The sequence below is a fragment of the Suncus etruscus genome, chromosome 6, assembly GCF_024139225.1.
Source record: "Suncus etruscus isolate mSunEtr1 chromosome 6, mSunEtr1.pri.cur, whole genome shotgun sequence".
Taxonomy (NCBI): domain Eukaryota; kingdom Metazoa; phylum Chordata; class Mammalia; order Eulipotyphla; family Soricidae; genus Suncus; species Suncus etruscus.
The window spans coordinates 111,083,056-111,104,359 of NC_064853.1; the positions used below are offsets into that span (position 1 = coordinate 111,083,056).

The 21,304-nt window shown below is 36.2% G+C and overlaps 1 protein-coding gene across 4 annotated transcripts in view; it reads right to left on the reverse strand.

Annotated features, from left to right (window-relative positions):
• The window catches only part of TP63 (tumor protein p63), a 269,583-nt gene that overhangs the window by 157,456 nt on the left and 90,823 nt on the right, over positions 1-21,304 (reverse strand). For all 4 annotated transcript variants that reach the window (XM_049775965.1, XM_049775964.1, XM_049775966.1 and 1 more), the window contains exons 2-3: positions 2,432-2,560; positions 836-968 (exon numbers count right to left, since the gene is read on the reverse strand). In XM_049775965.1, the coding sequence (XP_049631922.1) occupies positions 836-968; positions 2,432-2,560 (262 nt within the window). The remainder of the gene's footprint in view (positions 1-835; positions 969-2,431; positions 2,561-21,304) is intronic.

Sequence of the window (21,304 nt, forward strand, 5' to 3'; positions counted from 1 at the left end):
ACCTTGGAAAGATACATCCTTTGGAACAGGAAAGACATAAGCAGCAATTCAGATAAAACAATAACACTAGACTCAGAGAGACAGTACTGGAGTAAAAGTGTTTGATTTGCACATGTCAGAACTGATTCCATCATGAGAACATATATGTAATCTAAGAACAGCTAGGAGTAACGTCTAAGCATAGAGCCAGGGTTACCCCAGAGCACTACCAGGAGACTCCAAAAACATAAACAAATACAAAAATAAAAACAAAATATTAACTCTATTGTAGAATGCTACCTTAGTAATAATAAACTTTAAGGTTTTAAATTTACTAAGTAACATTCGAGAAATAACACAGGCATTGGGATTTATGGCTACCTATGCTCTTTAATACATGTTTGAGCACCACCTGGGCACCAGAGTAGCTAGAGCTGTAGTTTAGAAGTTCTCTAGACACCATCATATAACCCAGATTATCACTGGCAATGAAAGAATTATATCCTAAACAATAAATCATTAGACTCTAGCATTAACTGGTGGCCCAATTGACTGATTATTCTCAGGTTTAGTTTCTAGGCAATTTGGACACAGTTTTGAGGGCTAATATCTAAAATCTACTTAATTCTGAAAACAGAGAAATAACTTCTTTCTCCATGACAATAGAGACAAGCACTATGGAGAGTTGAGAGAGACCGAGAATCCATAAATTCCTAAACGATGCTATCCACATTTATGTTCTCCAATGAATTTGCACATTCGAGTCACATGTTTTGTCACATGCCTCGAAAAAGACATTTAATAAAGATGTTTATAACAATGCACACAGATTATAGGGGAAGCCCATGCCACTCACCCACATGGGATCACTCAGGTCCGAATTCTGCATGCGGATACAGTCCATGCTAATCTCAATCTTGTTTGTTGTACCATTTTCAGAGGGTTCATCCACAAAGTTCAAGTCAATGGGCTGAACTGAACAGATGGGCCTACCACAAAGGAAAAACACAGCCGTTATTGAAAGAAAGAGATAAAAACTGGTATCGGTAGTTGGTAATAATAAGAGCTCTATTTCATTAAAATTGAATGATTCTTCCTTTCATTGACATCAAAAATCTAAGGTTTGACTTTTTTATTTTTGAGGAAGAGGCTACACCCAGCAATGCTCTGGGGTTACTTCTAGCTCTGCACTCAGGACTCACTCCTAGTGTTGCTGAGAGTAGCATGGGAGCAGGTTGGAGATAAAACCTATAGGCCAATCACATGCATAGGCCTGTGGCCTTCTTGCTGTACTATGGTATCTTTCTGGCTTCTGTAGTTGATTTTTTGTTTTTGTTTTTGTTTTTGTTTTTGGGCCACACCCGGCGGTGCTCAGGGCTTACTCCTGGCTGTCTGCTCAGAAATAGCTCCTGGCAGGCACGGGGGACCATATGAGACACCGGGATTCGAACCAACCACCTTTGGTCCTGGATCGGCTGCTTGCAAGGCAAACACCGCTGTGCTATCTCTCCGGGCCCTGTAGTTGATTTTTTTTTATGTTGGCCACACCCTGTGATGCTCAGGGATTACTCCTGGCTATGTGCTCAGAAATTGCTCCTTGCTTGGGGGACCTTATGGGACGCCAGGACCAAACCCAGGTACATCCTGAAATAGCTACACGCAAGGCAAATGCCCTACCGCTGTACTATCTTTCTGGCCTCTATAGCTGATTCTTCTTTTTTTTTTTTTTTTTAGGAGTCACACGGGGCGACTCCTATAGTTGATTCTTGACTCAACCAATTACCTCATGTGTAATCTCAGGCAGTTAAAATACAAGCCCTATTTGTAAACTAGGAATCACGATTCCTACTTCATTACATAATTATGAAACATAACTATATCATAATTACATCAAACAAATGTATCAGGTTGGATGTACCAGGGAAAGAATAATTTACACACTATTCCTTAGGATCTCTGCTACTCTAAATACTTTGAGATTACTTTCCTTTCCTCCTAATTTACTCCCTTGTCAAAACCAGAGATTTAAAAAAGATAAAGATCATCCTTTTCCTAATCAGGTATGAATGTCCAACAAAATTTAGTGTTTTTGCCTTTTCTGGCAGTGTTTACATTGCAGATATGAGTCATTAAGTCATAGAAATGGCAAAGAATCCAAAGGAGAATTTATTTTGGAATGGGCAGATATTTCTTTTGTTCCTCAAAATTTATGCATCCTCCTCCTGCTCCTCCTTCTCATCATCATCATCATCATCATCATCATCATCATATCTTGGTGTTCAAAATGAAAAGAATCTTCTCTGAATTTTAAACTCTGATTACAATTGGAGAGAATCTAATTTCTCAATAAAAATTCACTAAATTTTACCATTTCTAGAAAGAGTTTACAGTAAATAATATTTCAGCATCCATAATTTCCTACTTATTACAAAACTTTTTTTTTCAGACTTACTGTTCTAGGAAATCCCAGATATGCTGAAAAACCTCTGGACTGAGGAATTCACTTGTCTGTGTGCTCTGGGACATAGTGGATCGGTAATAACTTTCTTTCCAAGAGAAATGAGCTGGAGTTTCTACAAACCTTAAAAAAAAAAAAAAACTAGAGTTATTGTTTCTAATTTTATTCTATGTAATATTCAAATTCAAAGATATTTGATCAAGAAAACAGTAAATTGATTTTAAAAATATTTGAAGTCTCTAGAAAGCATTTTAAAAGTTACACAACTGAACTAGTGTGTCTTTAAAAAATAATGTCATGAATCCATTTAACATAAAACTAGACAATCACATCTATTATCGTATCGTCTCTTTTTTAATAAACTTATCCCCTAGACCCTCACAATCAAACACTGAATTATATAGATTAAAAACACAAAAATATTTCCCCATTATTTCTTAGAGAAACTCTAATCTCTCAGCCCACATTGTTTCTCATGCACATAATTCCAACATCACACCCATCACTAATGCACCCACTTTGCTCCTTCAAAGATACCAGCACCTCTTTTTCTAACCCACCTCTCCAACACCATTATGAGGAAAAGTTCTCCAGTATCCAATTCATTATCACATGATTTTGCCTCAATAGGTGAAAGTAAAACCAGAAAAAAAAAAAAAGAAACCAGAAACCAGTAAAACCAGAAAAAAAATTAAAACATTTTACAATATACCTGATAAATTTAGATTTTATGGAGGAAGAATTACAGCACACTACTATATGACAAAATCAAATATTCTGACCTATATGAGACAATGGGAATATAAAAGACGTGTAGATAGCAAGATGGAAATAAGGTATATGACAAAATCAAATATTCTGACCTATATGAGACAATGGGAATATAAAAGAAATGTAGATAGCAAGATGGAAATAAATTCAGTTAGGAATTTTCAGTTAGAAAAAATTTAATCAGATAGTTTTTGTGTTTCAAATAGATAAAGAGATTCAAGGATTATTTCATATTTCTCATTTTTTTTGATAAAGTGGCGATTCACTTATGATATCAATAAATACCAATATTATTGGAAGAACTGTCTAGGAGAAAAAGACATGAGTTAAATATTGGTAGGTTGTATTTGAAGTACCTATGAGATATTTAATAAGAGAAACAGTTGTATACATTTTAAGCTCTGAGGAGTGAATGAAATAGATCAGAAGTTTAGATGCATAAATTATAACCATCAAGTGAAAATTAATCCTTAAGAGTGGTTTACAAGGATCTCATTAAAGCAGATTCAATGGTTGGAGGAATACTATTGACAGAACCTGAGAATTAACAGAATAAGAAGTTTATAGTATTTTAGGAGGGGAAAAATACTTCTTAAAAAGTTTCAATGATATTGAAGGGTCAAAAAAATCTAGAAAAACGCTATAAAAATATCTAAGGAGTTAATTTATATCCTTGTTATTAACACATTCCATAAATGAGTGAAGGCAAAAAGTACATTTCAGATATTTGAAGAATAAACGATGAAATAGAAAAACTATTTTTGCTATATTTTCATAAAAAGAGCGTGAATAGTGTCGGAGAGATAGCAAAGCAAAGCAGTAGGGAATTTGCTTTGCATGCAGAAGGACAGTGGTTCGAATCCCAACATTCCATATGGTCCACCAAACCTGCCGAGAGCGATTTCTGAGTGTAGAGCCAGGAGTAGCCCCTGAGTGCTTCTGGGTGTGACCCCAAAACCAAAAAAAAAAAAAAAAAGGAGTTTAAATTTTATAAGAATAAAGTCAGGGGCTGGAACGACAGCACAGTGGGCAGAATGTTTGCCTTGCACACAGCTGACCAGGGTTCCATCCCTGGCATTCATATGGTTCCCAAGCCTGCCAGAAATAGTTTCTGAGCACAGAGTCAAGAGTAACATGCCACTGGGTGTTTCCCCAAAAAACAACTACCAAAAAAAATATAAAGCCTAAAAAACAAAAAATAAACAAACAAATAAAAAATATTAGAAAGGAGATAGCACGAGGAAAGAGCTTATGAATGGGTCAAAAGATATAGAGACAATAAACTTGAATTTCTGAAGCCCTACGTTTCAGTACAAAAGAAAGAAGGCAAAATTAAACACTGTATATGGTCTCTCATGCTCTACCTTGAATGATCACAGAGCTTGGAAATAAACCGTAGGCACAGGCATATTCAGATATAAGTGCCCAATATTTTTAAGTTAATCATGAATAAAAATTTGCAGCAGGCTAATAGCCCGTTTGATAACCTTTAGCTTCAGATTTCATATGAAGTGGGATACAGAGATATCTGCTCAATATTAGGAAATAAACCTACTATATTCCAATGCATGTTATTATAGCATATCTTATGCCATTTTTTAAAGAGGTGACATGGCTCCCAGCACTTATGAGTTTCTTTTTATTTCAACAATGGTGATATTATTGGAGGGGGAAAGAGTGCAATGATGACATATTGGTGACATATGTTAACTATTTGATGGAGAAATATAAAGGTATAAGTTTTTGGGGTGAGATTAGGAAACATTAATCAGGAATGGTTCAAATATAGACAGTTACTGTGATTCTTTCTGGTTTATAAACTTAAAAATATGAGGCAAGAACAGTAAATAAAATTATTAGTATTAGTATTATTGTTCCACTGGTATTGATTGCCAAAGAATTAAATGAACTATGAATGAATATCTACTTGAAATAAATATTAAAAAGAGTTGGCTAGTAAATAGAAAGAAAATGAAATATAATGACTCTATCACTAAAGTTATGGAGTAAAATTTCATCAGTGAGATTGTTGTTTTTGTTTTTGTTTGTTTGTTTTTGGGGAAAGGATCACATCTGGCAGCACTCAGGGGTTACTCCTGGCTCTGTGCTCAGAGATCACTCCTAGATGGCTCAGCAGCCATGTGAGATACTGGGAATAGAATCATCCTCCATCCTGGGATGGCCCTGTACAAGGTAAATGCCCTACCACTGTGCTGTCGCTTCAGCCCCACTGACATTCTTTGGATTTTTTTATTTTTACACTCAACATTTCTTCAGATAAAACTGGAAGAAAGGAAGTAGGGAAAATAAAATTCTTAAGCAGTCACAAGCTGTAGATGAACAAAGGCACACATTATACAAACAGTAAATATAAACAAACTGTCCTATAAATTATCATCTATAGACAAACAAGAACATCTCAACTACTCAAATTTCTAAGCATTGAGAACCTAAAAGCTAGTGAGCACTAGAAAATAAACAGAAGTCAGTCTCCACAAGAAAATTTAGTATCTGACATTTATTATGAACGTATCTTTTTTTTTTAATTAACTAAACAGGTATTTTCTAGAGAGAGCTTGTTAATGTGAACTAGATCTTCAAGAATAAAAATAGGTTTGACTAAAAGAAAATGTTAGGTATAGTAAACGCACTATTTTATTTTCTTTAGTCTATTTTTGTTTTGGAGCCACACCCAGCTGTGTTCTGGGGCCTACTCGGGGAAGAGTAAAAGTTATTATGGATTCTAGCTCTCATTTATTTCTGTTCTTTCATTTTCCACATAGAAAGTTCTGATTTCTCTGATTACATATTTTGTTTGTTTATAGAACACACCATGTAGTGCCTAGGGTTGATTTCTGGGTTTCTGCCCAGGGATCACTATTAACAATGGTCAGGGGACAATGAGAGGTCTAGGATATTGACCTCAGCCAGGTCACATTCAAGGAAAGTGCCATACCCTTTATACTATTGCCTACTTGTATAGTCTACAATTTCCCTTTTAGTCTCTGCCTCCTCATAAACTTTTCTTGAATTTCTGATGTCACCACTCACAGCTATGAAACCTTGTACAAACCTCTCAGCTCCGTAAGCTTCAGTTTCCTTGAGTAGTGAGGATAAACATCTCTCATCTAGGCTTTACTGCCTTTCAAATGTCTGCCCAGCCCTCATCTCCTCCCCACGGTGTTTCCTGGTCCCTTATTGAAACATAATCTTTCTTCAAATTATCTTGGTCTTTTGTTACATATTGTCAATGCTAATCTTGCTATTTTGTTAGTGTAACATTAATCTTCTCCAGAGGTTTTTATGAAACTTGAGGACAAGGCCACTATCATTCATCTTGTTTTTGTTTTTTTTTTTCCATTAAAAAAAATTGTGGAAAGCCTTTGGTCAATGTTCAGGGGCTAGGTGACTACCCTCCGTGATATTAAGCTCCACCGGTGTGGGCCAATGATTTGGGGTTTTGACTCTATGATGGCTGCTGCTTTGTCCAACTGTGCTGAAGGCCACTAGCATCGTCCAAGATTTTCAGGGATTATAGGGCTCCAGAGTTTAAATTGAGGACCTCACACATACAAGGCATCATCCTGTTTGAGCTCTCTCCCTACCCATGTTTTAATTTTATAGTTCCTTGAGTTAGAATAGGTGAAATTTGCAGAGAGACAGATATGGGCTAAATTATGAGCTCTAGGATTGACACAGTGAGGCTATGATAGAGCTAGACTGTTTTTGAACTACAATTCCTTCAACTGTATTTTCTTCATTGGGGTGGCTTAAAGATGCACTTAATTTGGTGTTTATATAATTTAAGTTCAGGGCCTGGTTGTAAATACACTGGTCCTTTTCTATCAAGTTTTTCATGCTTTTTTAATACACAGGACTCTTTTTTTTCCCTCCTTGCCACAGCCAGCTGTGTTCAGAGTTTACTCTGATCTGCTGAACAGGCATTATACCTGACAATCAATCAGTGCTCAGAGAACAGAATCAGGGTGAGGTTTAGATATGTACAAGGTAAGTGCTTTAACCCCTGTACAATCCCTCCAGCATTAGAGAATGTTTCTTGGACTCTACTAATTATGTAGTGAATTAGAAAGTTCTGTTACAGCAGCAACACAAAAATAATTACATAAAACACAAATTATCTCTCATTTTCTCTAGCTCAAATCACTTTCTCCATCTGTGCTCTTGGGTCACAATAACGTTCTATCATCTCACACCTCTTTCTTAGATCAACTTTGTTCCAGGCCTGGTATGTTAAATAGGGAAACACATCCCCTCATATAACCTTCAAAGGGATGGAATGTGAAATAGGCAATGGTTTTCAAGTTGGGCTTCATAACAACAACAACAACAACAAAAACTCAGGGTTCTTGAGCTTCAGTGGACTTAAATATTAAAAAAAAAAAACATTTGGACACTTCCTGTCTCTCCTTTTTGATATTTACTTGATGCTTTATTTATTTGATGTTTTACTTGATTCATTTATTTGATGCTTTACTTTTTCTTGGCTTATATATATATCAGAGTTCTGAGAAATTAAATTTAAGGATAGAGTCCTAGAAATATGAAAAATTAAAGGTTTGGGTTAGAGGATCTTCAAGGTTTCTTTTTTGTTATAGTCTTGTTGTCATTCTCTGTGATAAGAAGGAACAGCAGAGATCTGCTAGTGCCAAAAGGCAAGAAAAATTAGATGAATAGTACCTATCATCCAGCCTTTGCCTTTGGGTGAATCTCAGCCACAACTAACTGGCTGAACAATCGTTCAGTTCAAATGTTTTTGTCAAACTGGTCACACCCAAATATATAAAAGCTAAAGTAATTCTTTTCTTTTCATCTTGTTTTAACTGGATTAACTAACATGTACTATGTGTATAAACTCAAAAGAAAAAGAATAAAAAATAAAATAAAGACCTACTCTTTTTTAGATTTGATCTGAAAACACCAAAGAATATCTACTAACAAGCATTCTGGCTTCCTACTGCTTTTCTGCACTTTCCCAAAAGTCACTAATTAAATTTCTCTTAAAAATTTTCTCAATATATACCCCAAATTGTTAACTATCTAAAATTTCAGAATTCATCTATAAAACCACATTAATTTTATGCATGATGTTTAGAAATACGACACCAAAGAAAACATCTAGATGTCTTCAAGATGTATATGGTAGAACATAACACAGAGAATCACTCCAGTTTTGTTTTATTTAACATGATTGTTTATTGTTAAACCAATAAAAATAATTTATATAACATAAATTAGGTAACTGTTGGTGGTTCAGTTTCTCTTATCATATAATGGATAATAAAAAGTTCCTTTTTATTTTTGGCTTTTGGGTCACACCCAGCAGCACTCAGGGTTTACTCCTGGTTCTATGCTCAGAAATTGCTCCTGGCAGGATCAGGGGACTATATGGGATGCTGGGATTCAAACCACTGACCTTCTGCATGCAAGGCAAATGCCTTACGTCCATGCTATCTCTCCAGCCCCATAAAAAATTCTTACTCCCTTGGGAATATTTAGATTTCAGATTACTGAAAGAAGTATTTAATTTTATGTAAAGCTACCCTAAATCCTAGCTTATTAAACTCATGGTCACCCATCATGGAACATGGTGGTCATCAAAACTTTGGCAAAAGTGCAGTGTCTGAATGCATAAAACAACCAAAAAATAACTCAGATTCAAACCTATACTGAATCTGAGGTGGTTCTAGTAGTGTTTATTTGTATTATATTCTCAGGTCAAAGGGTTTGTGAATGAAAAAACATGTAAGGAACCCTTTCCTAACTTATTACGCAAAACAAAGTAGCACTGAGGAAGGATATAGCCCAAAAGCTCATTGACTACTTCTAGATTTCCTGACTCAAAAGTCACTTGATAGTGTATCTGGCATTCTGAGAATGAATGCTGCATAAGGAATCTCTTAGAAGCTGATCTGGAAGAAATATCTCACCAACTGGCCCACAATGGGAAAAATGGGATCACATAGGAGTGAATAATTTGGTTTCAAAAAATATCCAAGTTGCCTATGCCCTCAGAAACTGTCAAGTGTTATACTCTTACTTTATGACAAAACTAAATCTGATAATTGAATAACATAATAGAGCCATAATAGATGAAAGATATTTGTGTTTTGTAATTTTTAAAGCTAGCTGCTAGATACCATCATGACTATAATAGAAAACATTAAACTCAATTGCACTCAATATTGAGCACTTTTGATTATTTCTCTGCTCTTAAAAGATTTTTTCTTCTTTAGGCATCACCAGTGCTCAGGGTCCTGGGTCCATTCTTTGTATACCTTACTGCTCTCCATAGGTTGATTGTTTATGTTCAATACTGGTAGTTTTATGCTTTTGAATAGTTCTGGGGACCACTAGGGTCACACCTTGTAATACAAGGGACGAAATATGAGAGAGAAATATAGTGGGGCTGAATTCATTCAAGGAATGTGCTCCACTACTCTGGGCAATCTCCCCAATCCTATTTCAAAATCAATATCAATATCACATAAATGCTCAGATATTTATAAAATAATAACATTTAATCATTGCCCTTCTTTTATAGTACACTTCAATAAAATTTTTTCACAAAGGATTAAAATATATAAGCTATTAAATATGTATATATAAAATGTGTAATATGGGAGCCAAGTGATAGCGCAGTGGTAGGGCATTTGCCTTTCACTTGTGACTAATCCAGGACTGACCTCAGTTCGATCCCCATCATCCCATATGGTCCCCCAAGCCAGGAGCAATTTCTGAGCACATAGCCAGTGGTAACCCCTGAACGTCACTGGGTGTGGCCCAAAAACCACACACACAATATATATATATATATATATATATATATATATATATATATATATATATATATATATATATTATAATGTGAAAGATATATTTCATTATGATGAATGCTGTTGCTATTTAGGAAATCTATTCATAGTGTTAAAAACTAGAGTGCGGTGTCTTTCTGGGCCAGAGTTGTGGATAAGACAGACTCTGCTGGGCCCCCTAAGCTCAGCAGACATTTTGGGGCTTCCCCCGGCTTGCTTCAACTTGGGAACTTTGATCTTCTCTGGCATTCATCCCCTAATGGCTTGCCTTGGCTGAGGTGAGTCTTTCTGGGCTGGAGTTGCTGATAAAGCTGACAGCTGGGCCGCTTAGGCTCGAAGACATTTTTGGGGTTTCCACCAGCTTGCTTCCACCTGGGAACTTTGATCTTCTCCAGCATTAATCCCCTAAGAGTGTGCCTCAGCTGAGGTGTGTCTTTCTGGGCTGGAGTTGTGGATAAGACAGACTGCTGGGCCCCTTAAGCTCGGCAAACATTTTGGGGATTCCCCCAGCTTGTGTCAACCTGGGAACTTTGATCTTCTCTGGCATTCATCCCCGATGGCTTGCCTTGGCTGAGGTGAGTCTTTTCCAGCCGGAGTTGTGTATAAAGTTGACTCTGCTGGCCCCCTTAAGCCCACCTATAAGAAGTCGAAGCAGAGGAGCGAGGGCGCTCTGCTTCGCTTTGCGGCTGCACACTCCTCCTAGCCAATGAATACCACCACAACACATAGAAAAACCCACAGCAAAAGTGTGACAATGGGGAAACTATGCAGACCAACATCAGCCATAGAGAATGAAGATGAAAACTCTGATGACCCAACAATGGCCAACCACCTAAGCAGTCTTTCAGAAATGGAGTTTAGAGAAGAAATATGGAGGATGCTCACAGTACTCAAAGAAAGTATAGATCAGAACACTAATAAAAATCAAGAGAATATGAAGATAGAAATCAGAAAACTCCAAACTGAAATATCAGGTCAAATAACAGGTCTGAAAAACTCAGTGGATGAATTGAAGAGCTTTCCAACAAGTTAAAAGCAGCTGAGGATAGAATTCATGCACTGGAAGATGTGATGCATAACAACTTTACAGCAGAAGAGATTGGGAAAAAGCCTTAAATCAAATGATCACACAATGAAAAATTACTCAAAGAATATGAGCAGATGAAAATAGAAGTCTTTGATAAGTTCAACAGAAACAACTTTAGAATCATTGGAGTCCCAGAGACCCAAGAAGAAAATCTCCAGGAAGAATCAACATTCAAGAACATCATCATAGAGAAACTACCAGAGCTAAAGAAAACATGTGACCAAATCCTGCATGCCCGAAGAGTACCAGCTAAAAAAGACCCCAGGAGAAACACCCCAAGACACATCCTAGTCACAATAATGAACCCCACAGATATAGAATACTGCAAGCAGCAAGATCAAAAGGGAAATTACATTCCAGGGAGCATCCTTGAAATTTAAGCAGACCTGTCACCAGAAACACTCAAGGCCAAAAGGCAGTGGTGGGATATAGAGACAAAACTCAATGAAATAAATGCTTCACCAAGAATACTGCACCCAGAAAAACTCACTTTCAGGTTTGAAGGAAGTATACATGGCTTCACAGATAAATAACAGCTTAAAAACTTTACAGACTCAAAACCAGCCTTAAAAGAAAAACTGAAAGATCTATTCTAAAGATAAGACAGAACAAAAAACACATCAAACTTCTACAAAAAAATGGCAATAAATCCCATGACAATTATTTCTCTCAATGTCAATGGACTAAATGCACCCATTAAAAGGCACAGAATGGCGAAATGGATCAAAAAACTGAAGCCAACCTTCTGCTGCCTACAAGAAATACACCTGAATAGTCATAATAAACATAGACTCAAAATCAAAGGCTGGAGGACAATCATTAAAGCAAACAACACCCTAAAAAAGAGGGGGTGGCCATACTAATATCAGATGACACAAACTTTATACTCAGAAAAGTTGTAAGGGACAAAGATGGATATTATGTACTAATCAAGGGATATGTACAGCAGGAAGAAATCACTCTCCTAAACATATATGCACCCAATGAGGGACCAGCAAAGTATTTAATACAATTGTTGACAACTCTGAAAAAGGATATCAATAATAACACAATAATTGTGGGAGACCTCAACACAGGCTTGTCAACACTTGATAGGTCAACCAAATGGAAACCCAACAAAAATATATTAGACCTGAAAAGTAAAATGGAAGAAAGAAGCCTAGTAGATATGTATAGGACACTCCATCCTCAGAAACCTGGATACACATTCTTTTCCAATGTACACGGGTCATTCTCCAGGATAGACCACATGCTGGCGCATAAAACATACCTCCATAAAAACAAGAAGATAGAAATTTTTCAGTCTACCTTTGCTGACCACAAGGCTCTGAAGTTAGATGTGAACTACAAAGGGACACAGAAGAAAAAATTTAACACCTGGAAATTAAACAGTCTACGACTGAACAACCAATGGGTCTGAGATGAAATCAAAGAAGAAATCAAAAATTTCCTGGACAAAATGACAATGAAAACACAAAATATCAGAACCTATGGGATACAGCAAAAGCAGTACTGAGAGGAAAATGTATAGCTTTGCAAGCACACATCAGTAAGGAAAAAGAGCATACATGAATAGCTTAATGACGCAGCTTATAGAATTAGAAAACGATCAACAAAAGAAACTAAAAATAGGGAGACAGAAGGAAATAACAAAGCTGAGAGCAGAAATCAATGAAATGGAAACCCAAAAAACAATCCGAAAGATCAACGAAAGCAGAAGTTGGTTCTTTAAAAAAATAAACAAGATTGATAGACCATTGGCAAAACTCACAAAGCAAAAGAGAGAGAAACTTGATAACATGTATTAGAAATGAAAAGGCGGAGATCACTACAGATACTGCAGAGATTCAAAGGGTATTCAGAGAATACTTTGAGATTTGAACCCCCATTTGTCTTGGGGCAGCTGCATGCCAGGAAAATGCCCTATTAGCTGTGCTAGCTCTCTGGCCCCTTCTTCAGTAAGTTTTCTGGTTGCATTTAGCAACAATATTAATTATAGAATCCATTTTTATTTTTGTTTTTGTTTTGGGACACGCCTGGCAGCGATCAGGGGTTACTCCTGACTCTGCACACAGAAATTGCTCCTGGTAGGCACAGGGGACCATAAGGGATTCCGGGATTTGAAACACCATCCATCCTGAATTGGCTGTATGCAAAGAAAATGTCCTACTACTGTGCTATCTTTCCGGCCCCAACCATTTTATATTTTTATCTCAGAAACATTTTTACTTTTTTCTTTTTTCCTATTATAACCATTATTATTATTAATTGTAATGATTAGATTTAAGAATATCACAAGTACCTCAATGTCCTTTAGTAAATTGCCGTTTTATTTAACCAAATAGTGACTAAGAACCCTGAGGAGTAAAATTATTTGTATATATAAAATAAATCCATCCTCAGAAAAAAACACTCAAACAGTCTAAATCAGGTCCATTAATATCTTTCCCTTGTTAGATGGAAATCTCATTTCAACTCAAATCTATTTTGATACCAGTCTGCCTCTTTTTCTCTTTACCCCTCAAATTGGCTAGCTCTACTCTTCGAAAACAAATTTAGAAGGATAAAACAATGCAAAAATAGTATATCTCATAAATTACCTTTTTCAATTTTTCACAAGTTTAAGTGTGTCATATGTAATAAATTAATTTTTTACATAATATCAATAAACTGAAAAATAAAATCATTTTATTTATTTTTATTTTGGATTCTACACTCGGTGGTGCTAAGCTTATCCTTTTTCTGCACTCAGAGTCCACTGTAGGCAGTACTCTGCGGACCATATAAAGTGCCAGGAATTGAACCCACGTCATTTTATACCTCTGTACCCAATTAGCAAAATTCTTAATAAAACTTTTATCTTTTAACATTCATTTCTTGATTTCATCAGTGAACTGACTTCCCATTCATCTTCATAATCCTTTTTCATCCCCACTAATATTTTTTAAAACCTGACTGTCCACAATTTGCTTATACCATAGCTTTTTACTAATTACCACAATCCTAAATTACCTCATTAAAGTTCATTTCTACTAAATACAACTGAGTTTGTATTTCTGAGTGAGTAATCTTTTCCTTTCTCAAGTACCCAAACCTCTAAGTCTCATATGCTATGTCCTAACTTCTTTCTTAAGAATAATGGCCTTAAAGGTAATGCTTTATTTGAATACTAATACTAATGCACTTCTCTCAAGCTCCCATTATTGTCTTCATTTTGTCATTCTTTGTCAGCATTCTCTCTTAATTTATATTCTGCATTCTCCAAACAGCATTTATTTGGATCTTCTTCTCTCTCATACGCACTCATCTTTTTTTTAAATTTTTTTATTTAAACAACTTTATTACATACATGATTATGTTTGGGTTTCAGTCATGTAAAGAACACCATCCATCACCAGTGCAACATTTCCATCACCAATGTCCCAAATCTCCCTCCTCCCCACCCAACCCCCGCCTGTACTTTAGACAGGCTTTCTATTTCCCTCATACATTCTCATTATTAGGATAGTTCAAAACGTAGTTATTTCTCTAACTAAACTCATTCCTATTTGTGGTGAGCTTCATGAGGTGAGCTGTAACTTACAGCTCTTTTCTCTTTCATGTCTGAAAGTTATTATTGCAAGAATGTCTTTCATTTTTCTTAAAACCCATAGATGAGTGAGACCATTCTGCATCTTTCTCTCTCTCTGACTTATTTCACTCAGCATAATAGATTCCATGTACATCTATGTATAGGAAAATTTCATGACGTCATCTCTCCTGACATCTGCATAATATTCCATTGTGTATATGAACCACAGTTTCTTTAGCCATTCATCTGTTGAAGGGTATCTTGGCTGTTTCCAGAGTCTTGCTATGGTAAATAGTGCTGCAATGATTATAGGTGTAAGGAAGGGATTTTTGTATTGTATTTTTGTGTTCCTAGGGTATATTCCTAGGAGTGGTATAGCTGGGTCGTATGGGAGCTTGATTTCCAGTTTTTGGAGGAATCTCCATATTGATAAGCACTCATCTTTAAGATAGTTTCCTACGGGCCGGTGAGGTGGCACTAAAGGTAAAGTGTCTGCCTAGCGCTAGCCAAGGAAGGACCGCGGTTCCATTCCCCAGCCTCCTGTATAATCCCCCAAGCCAGGGGCAATTTCTGAGCTCTTAGCCAGGAGTAACCCCTGAGCATCAAATGGGTGTGGCTCAAAAAACAAAACAAAACAAAAAGATACTTTCCTACATCCCTTTCTTCATTTGATTATCCTTTTTCAAATTACTTAACTTATCTGCATCCTACAGGTCATTTTAGAGTGAAAAGCTTTCAAACCATGTCCCCTATCCATCACTATACTCCCCCGTCAAGTCATTTTCTTCTTTTACATCAGGGGTAACCTGCAGGCCGTTTGATCAGGAGTAACCTGCAGGCCGTTTGCGGCCGTCCATACAACATTTTGTGGCCCATGGCCAGCCTTCAAATATCGCAGTATTCGCGATTATTCGCTTACCAAATAATTGCAATGAAAATCCCATTAGTAAGAATAAAATCGCGGGGCTGGGTGGTGGCGCTAAAGGTAAGGTGCCTGCCTTGCCTGTGCTAGCCTTGGACGGACCGCGGTTCGATCCCCTGGTGTCCCATATGGTCCCCCAAGCCAGGAGCAACTTCTGAGCACATAGCCAGGAGTAACCCCTGAGCGTTACCGGGTGTGGCCCAAAAGCCAAAAAAATAAAATAAAATAAAATAAAATAGCATTAAACATTCGCATACCCCGAGCAGTTGTTCGGGGTATGCAAGTGTTTAATGCGATTTTTTTGTGATTTTTTTTCTTACTAATGCAATTTTTTATTGCGAATATTCGGTAAGTGAAATCCCTTATGCGGCCCTGACTCACCCCGATTTTGCCTCCTGCAGCCGCCAGGTAAATTGAGTTTGAGACCCCTGTTTTACATTCAACATAATTCCACAGAAAATCCAGAAAACTTAGACTATGGAACAGAATATAGGTTTGTATATCTTCCCCTCTCATCTATAATCCATTCAGACTTTGAAATTTAGTCTCAAATATGATGTATATATGGAGATCAGACCTCTAGGAAGTAATGAGGTCATTATGAAAAGTCATTAAGAGGTCATTGTGACCAATCTCATATTTTAATTTGATGAATGAAAGCATGAGAAATTGAGAAAATTAAAAGCCTATGTATAATAAGCTATATCTCTCTGCTAACCCCACTTTATCCTCCATACCTTAGATATATACTGAAATGTTTGTGCCTTCCATTGTACCTCTTGAAGACAAATATAAATTAACATAAATATGTATAATAAATAATTTGTGACTTAATAATGAATCTTATTTTTAAATTAATGAGTATATGATTTTAATGCCCAGAAACTAGCAGAACTAATATTCCAACTTAGATGGGATATATTACTGTTTTTCCCTTTCTGAAAGATTACAATAACTCCTATTAAAAGGGATATGTTTTGCAACAATGAAAAAGGTAAAAAAAAAATGTCAAACCAAGCATGAGAACTAGAGACAGGTATACCTCAGAAGTCCCTGAAGACTTTGTTGAGATGATACAGTAAATATACATAGTACATAATGAGACTATAACCAGAGTTCTTTTCTCAGTTTTAGTTAACGGCAAATAATGGTCTCCATTCAGAAACATGCCTATTATCTCTAAGGTAAATTTTATAAGAAAAACTATCTAAAGAGAATGGGTTTTATTCTAGAAAACTAAAATACTCAGAAAAAAAATTTCTAAAAACAACTTCCTGGTAGTTTAAGTTTTTGCTACATCTTGTGACACTTTTTACTCCTTTTTTTTTTTAAATATAAACCTTTACTTCTCTTTTCATTTTTGCTCCTTTTTTAAATTCAAGATTAACTTTGTTTTTCCAGTATAATTTCTTATGTACATTTTCTACTGGCTTTGTTGATTCTTAGAAATGGAAACCTTGTTTATTATAGCTTCTAATCCTTATAATTTCTAAGTCAACCTGGGTGATGTTATATTCTAACTATATGTTTATGTTTTGGGGGAGGCTGTGGGGGGGTCGTATCTGACAGCGCTCAGGGGATACTCCTGGCTCCATGCCCAGAAATCGTTCCTGGCAGGCTCGGGGGACCATATAGGATGCCAAGATTCGAACTACTGATCTTCTGCATGCAAGGCAAATGCCTTTCCTCCATGCTATCTCTCAGCCCCTATGTTTATGTTTGTTGAAGAAAAAATTTAAAAAGTCAAGCAAAGAGTGTTAATTAAGGGGAAGATAATGAATCTGGATTGGGAGATGAGAGAGTAGAAGGGGCTCTGGTGTGGAGGAGGGGAAATATATCAGAGGGACTATATACAGATGAATTGTCTATGGATTAGGCTTGGCAGTCAGAGAGGACCACTGTATAGGAAGTCACGTCTACATATACACTGATTTTAAAGACCTATTTGAATATTATTCTCCATATCTAGGGAATTCCTTTTTTTTTTTCTAGAAACAGTTGAGAATTAAGAATATTTTTGGGTGTTGTTAAAAAGTATATATGTTGCGTGGGCGCATTTGTGCCTGCCCGCTTTTGAAAATGAATACTAGGAAGAAAAGAACTCCTGAATGGGGTCCAGTATGCATAGAGGAGGAATTTCTCTCCCCCACCCTCCCCCCAGGGCCCGATTTACCAGGCGTGGCCCTGAAGACCACTCTGGCATGGGGTATCTCAGTCCCCTGGACTAAGTGGTCAGCCTAGGGAGCCTATGTCTTTAGATTGCTTTGTGTGCTGCTAAGAAATATTATGTACTACAATCTGGGGACTTGAGGGACAAAGTAATTTTACATGGGCTCTGTTTTATTTTTCTTAATGTTCTTTGGCTGAAAGTTCAAAGTTAAGATATCAGCAATGGGACTACTGAGAATTCTGTTTATGGGTGATTGTCCTTCCACTGTAACTTTACCTTGTCCTCTTTCTTTGCATCTTTGTTCTCATAATTAAAAATAAAAATTAATAAAAAAGCAGGAAAAAAGATATATTATTTAATCTTGTATATGCCTATAAAATACAAAAGGAAAGTGTATTTATATGCATGGCTATAAAGTTAAATGCTTTGGAAAGACAAAATATTAGTTTTCAAATTTTCATGGAGGATCAGAATGTAATTTAGCAATACTGAATATGCCTCACCTATCTGAGGCCCTTTGGTACTATAAAAATTGTTTTTGTTTGATATTGACTTATATGTGGGTGTTACAAATATAAAAGGATCAACCAAAAATAAGAACAATTCTTTCCTAAAAAGTCAAGCAAAAATTGCCAATACCTATAGATAAAACAATATATATCATTTAACAAAACCTTTGAGATACATTAATATTCACAGCATCCTATGAGATAAAGCCAATAGAAATCCATTGAAATCATTTAACTAGATATAATGGCAGATAAAGAATAATACTTCTGAAGTCTAGGGTCTTTTATTTTACCAGGTCAAAACAGTGAGTACATTAATGGGCATTTTAAGTTAAGTATAATAGCTCAAAGGAGAAAAATTCATCTAAAAAAAAATGCAAGGCCATGACTTGAATCTTTAACATGGATGGTTACTTCACTTCTTCAAGCAAGATCTTTAAAATCTAAAAGAATTTTCTGGAATACTTTATGTATTTTTTTTTATTTTGGGCTATACCCCGTGATGCTTAGAGGTTACTCCTGGCTATGTGCTCTGAAATTGCTCTGGTTGGGGACCTTATGGGACGCTGAGGGAATCAAACTGTGGCCAGTCCTGAGTCAGCCTCATGCAAGGCAAATGCCCTACCACTGAACCATCGCTCCAGCCCCCTATTTATTTATTTATATATATACAGAATTTCTGTTCTAATGCCAGCAATAATATTTCAGATGATCAAGAATGAAATCTACTTTAAAATATTTGCACATAAAAACACATTTCTGGAACTCACCTAAATTCTAATATAGGTTGAGGTTTTTTCATTAAAAATTGGACACTAAAACTATAATTTTTTACACTATAATACTCAAGTAGGCAAGGTATTGTTTACTAAGATTTCAATTGCATGAATTAAATATATGGTACAATAAGCAGTTACCCTAATTATATAACATATTTGTATAATTGTATAACATATCATTTCTCTTTTGTGTCTTTAGATTTGGAGGCTACACGCCAGAGTGCTCAGGGCTCACTTCTAACTTTGCTCTAAGGGGTCATTCATGGCAAGGCTTTGGGACCATATGCTGTGCCAGAGATTGAGTCCAGATTGGATGTGTGCCTGGCACATATCCTATCTATTGCACTATCACTCCAGTACCATTCTAGCCATTGATTTTAAAGTATAATATTAGTCCATTCAATCTACCCAATAAACCATGATATAAAAACAATTATAATCTCAATTTAATTAATTCTAAGCAGCACAAAAAAATTAACAAAAAGACTCACCCATTTCTGTGAAGCCAGACTGATAGCATAGGAAATAAGATGCTTACTTTTTCTGAGTCTGCTTTGGGCACTGGCACTACGTAAGGATTCTAGCACTACCCAGAGAGATCCCTGAGCAGGTCTAATTTCTAAATACGGTTATGGATATAGACCAATATCCCTCTTTTCAAATAATAATAATAATAATAATAATAAACAACTATTACTATATAGATGAGGAAACTGAGATTAGAGAGTAAAAGTAACTGTCCCCAAAGCAGATGCTTACTATATGATTAAAGATTTAGACTCTACGAGATAACTTAAGGTCCATGTAGCCATTTTCAAAAATGGATGAAACACAGAAGCCTGATTTTCTGAGATTCAAAATCCTCGTCTATCAAATGATGAGGTTGCTGCCAATCTTCTTTTAAAGTTCTCTGCTCCAAAGACTCTATAATTCCATTTAAAAAAGGCCTTGGGAGTTGTCAACATAGTATAACAGCAAAGTCACTTGCTTTGCATGTATGTGGCTGACCTATGAGCTCCACCAGAACTTACTCGAGCTCAGAAGGAGTAAGCAAGCCATGAGCAGCACTGGGTGTAGCCAGAGAAAAATAGATAAATAAAACAGACTTTAATCTTGTTATCTAAAGGCTCCCCATGACTCTAGAATTACTTACAATAAGACAGTCACATTAGTTTCTCTTTACCTTCCAATTCAAAAAATGTTTCCAAATCGCTGTTTTTGGTAAATTCTTGCTGAAGAAACTAAACGTCCTTCAGATTAGAAGCAGGAGAGATCTTCAATGATTTCTTTTAAACTGTGTTGGTTTGTTTAATCAACTTCCAGAGGACTACCACCTGTACCTGTTTGAATCTTATTTTCTCCCTGAAGTTATCCTTATTTCCCCATACTTTTTCTTTAGCACTGGAAAATTTCCCACCAATATATCAGTAACTTCTCTCCATGCTGTCTTCCTTCCCTCTCTACTCCTATATCACTGCCTCAGTAGGATGATATACTCTAAAAGGCTTCTTTTCGTCCATCTTTGTCAAGTCTAACTACATATTAGAATACATGGGATACTTAAAAGGCAGACAGCTATGCATTATTGTAAGCCAGTTAAATGAGAAGTTTTTTTTTTGGGCCACACCCATTTGATGCTCAGGGGTTACTGCTGGCTAAGCGCTCAGAAATTGCCCCTGGCTTGGGGGGACCATATGGGTCCCGGGGGATCAAACCGCTGTCCTTCCTTGGCTAGCGCTTGCAAGGCAGGCACGTTACCTCTAACGCCACCTCACTGGCCCCAAATGAGAAGTTTTAAGAGTGAGATGTGGTCAGGAGTATTGAAAGTTTAGAAGTTCCACAAGATATTGAAATTTGTTGCATAGGTGGTATGTTATTGCAGTGGAGTTCTGATGATTCTTAAGTATATAGAAAAAAATGCATGAAAATCACTGTCATAGCTGGCTGCTATTTATGAGCAAGAAGGGAAGTCTGGTCATGTGGAGTAATCAAGGAAACACTTTTCAGGTGATTTGAGAAACTCTTTTCTTAAAAAAACATTGCAGAAAAATAATCGTAGTAAAATACCTGAAAATTTTTTCAGTGCTTTCCACACCATGTTATTATTTCTAATCACAAAAGCCAATCAATACAGAGAAAGATTTAATCAACAGTAAGATACATATTCATTCTCTTTTTTTGGGACTAAGAATCACTTTTCTACTCAAGGTTTGTTTTTTCCTTAT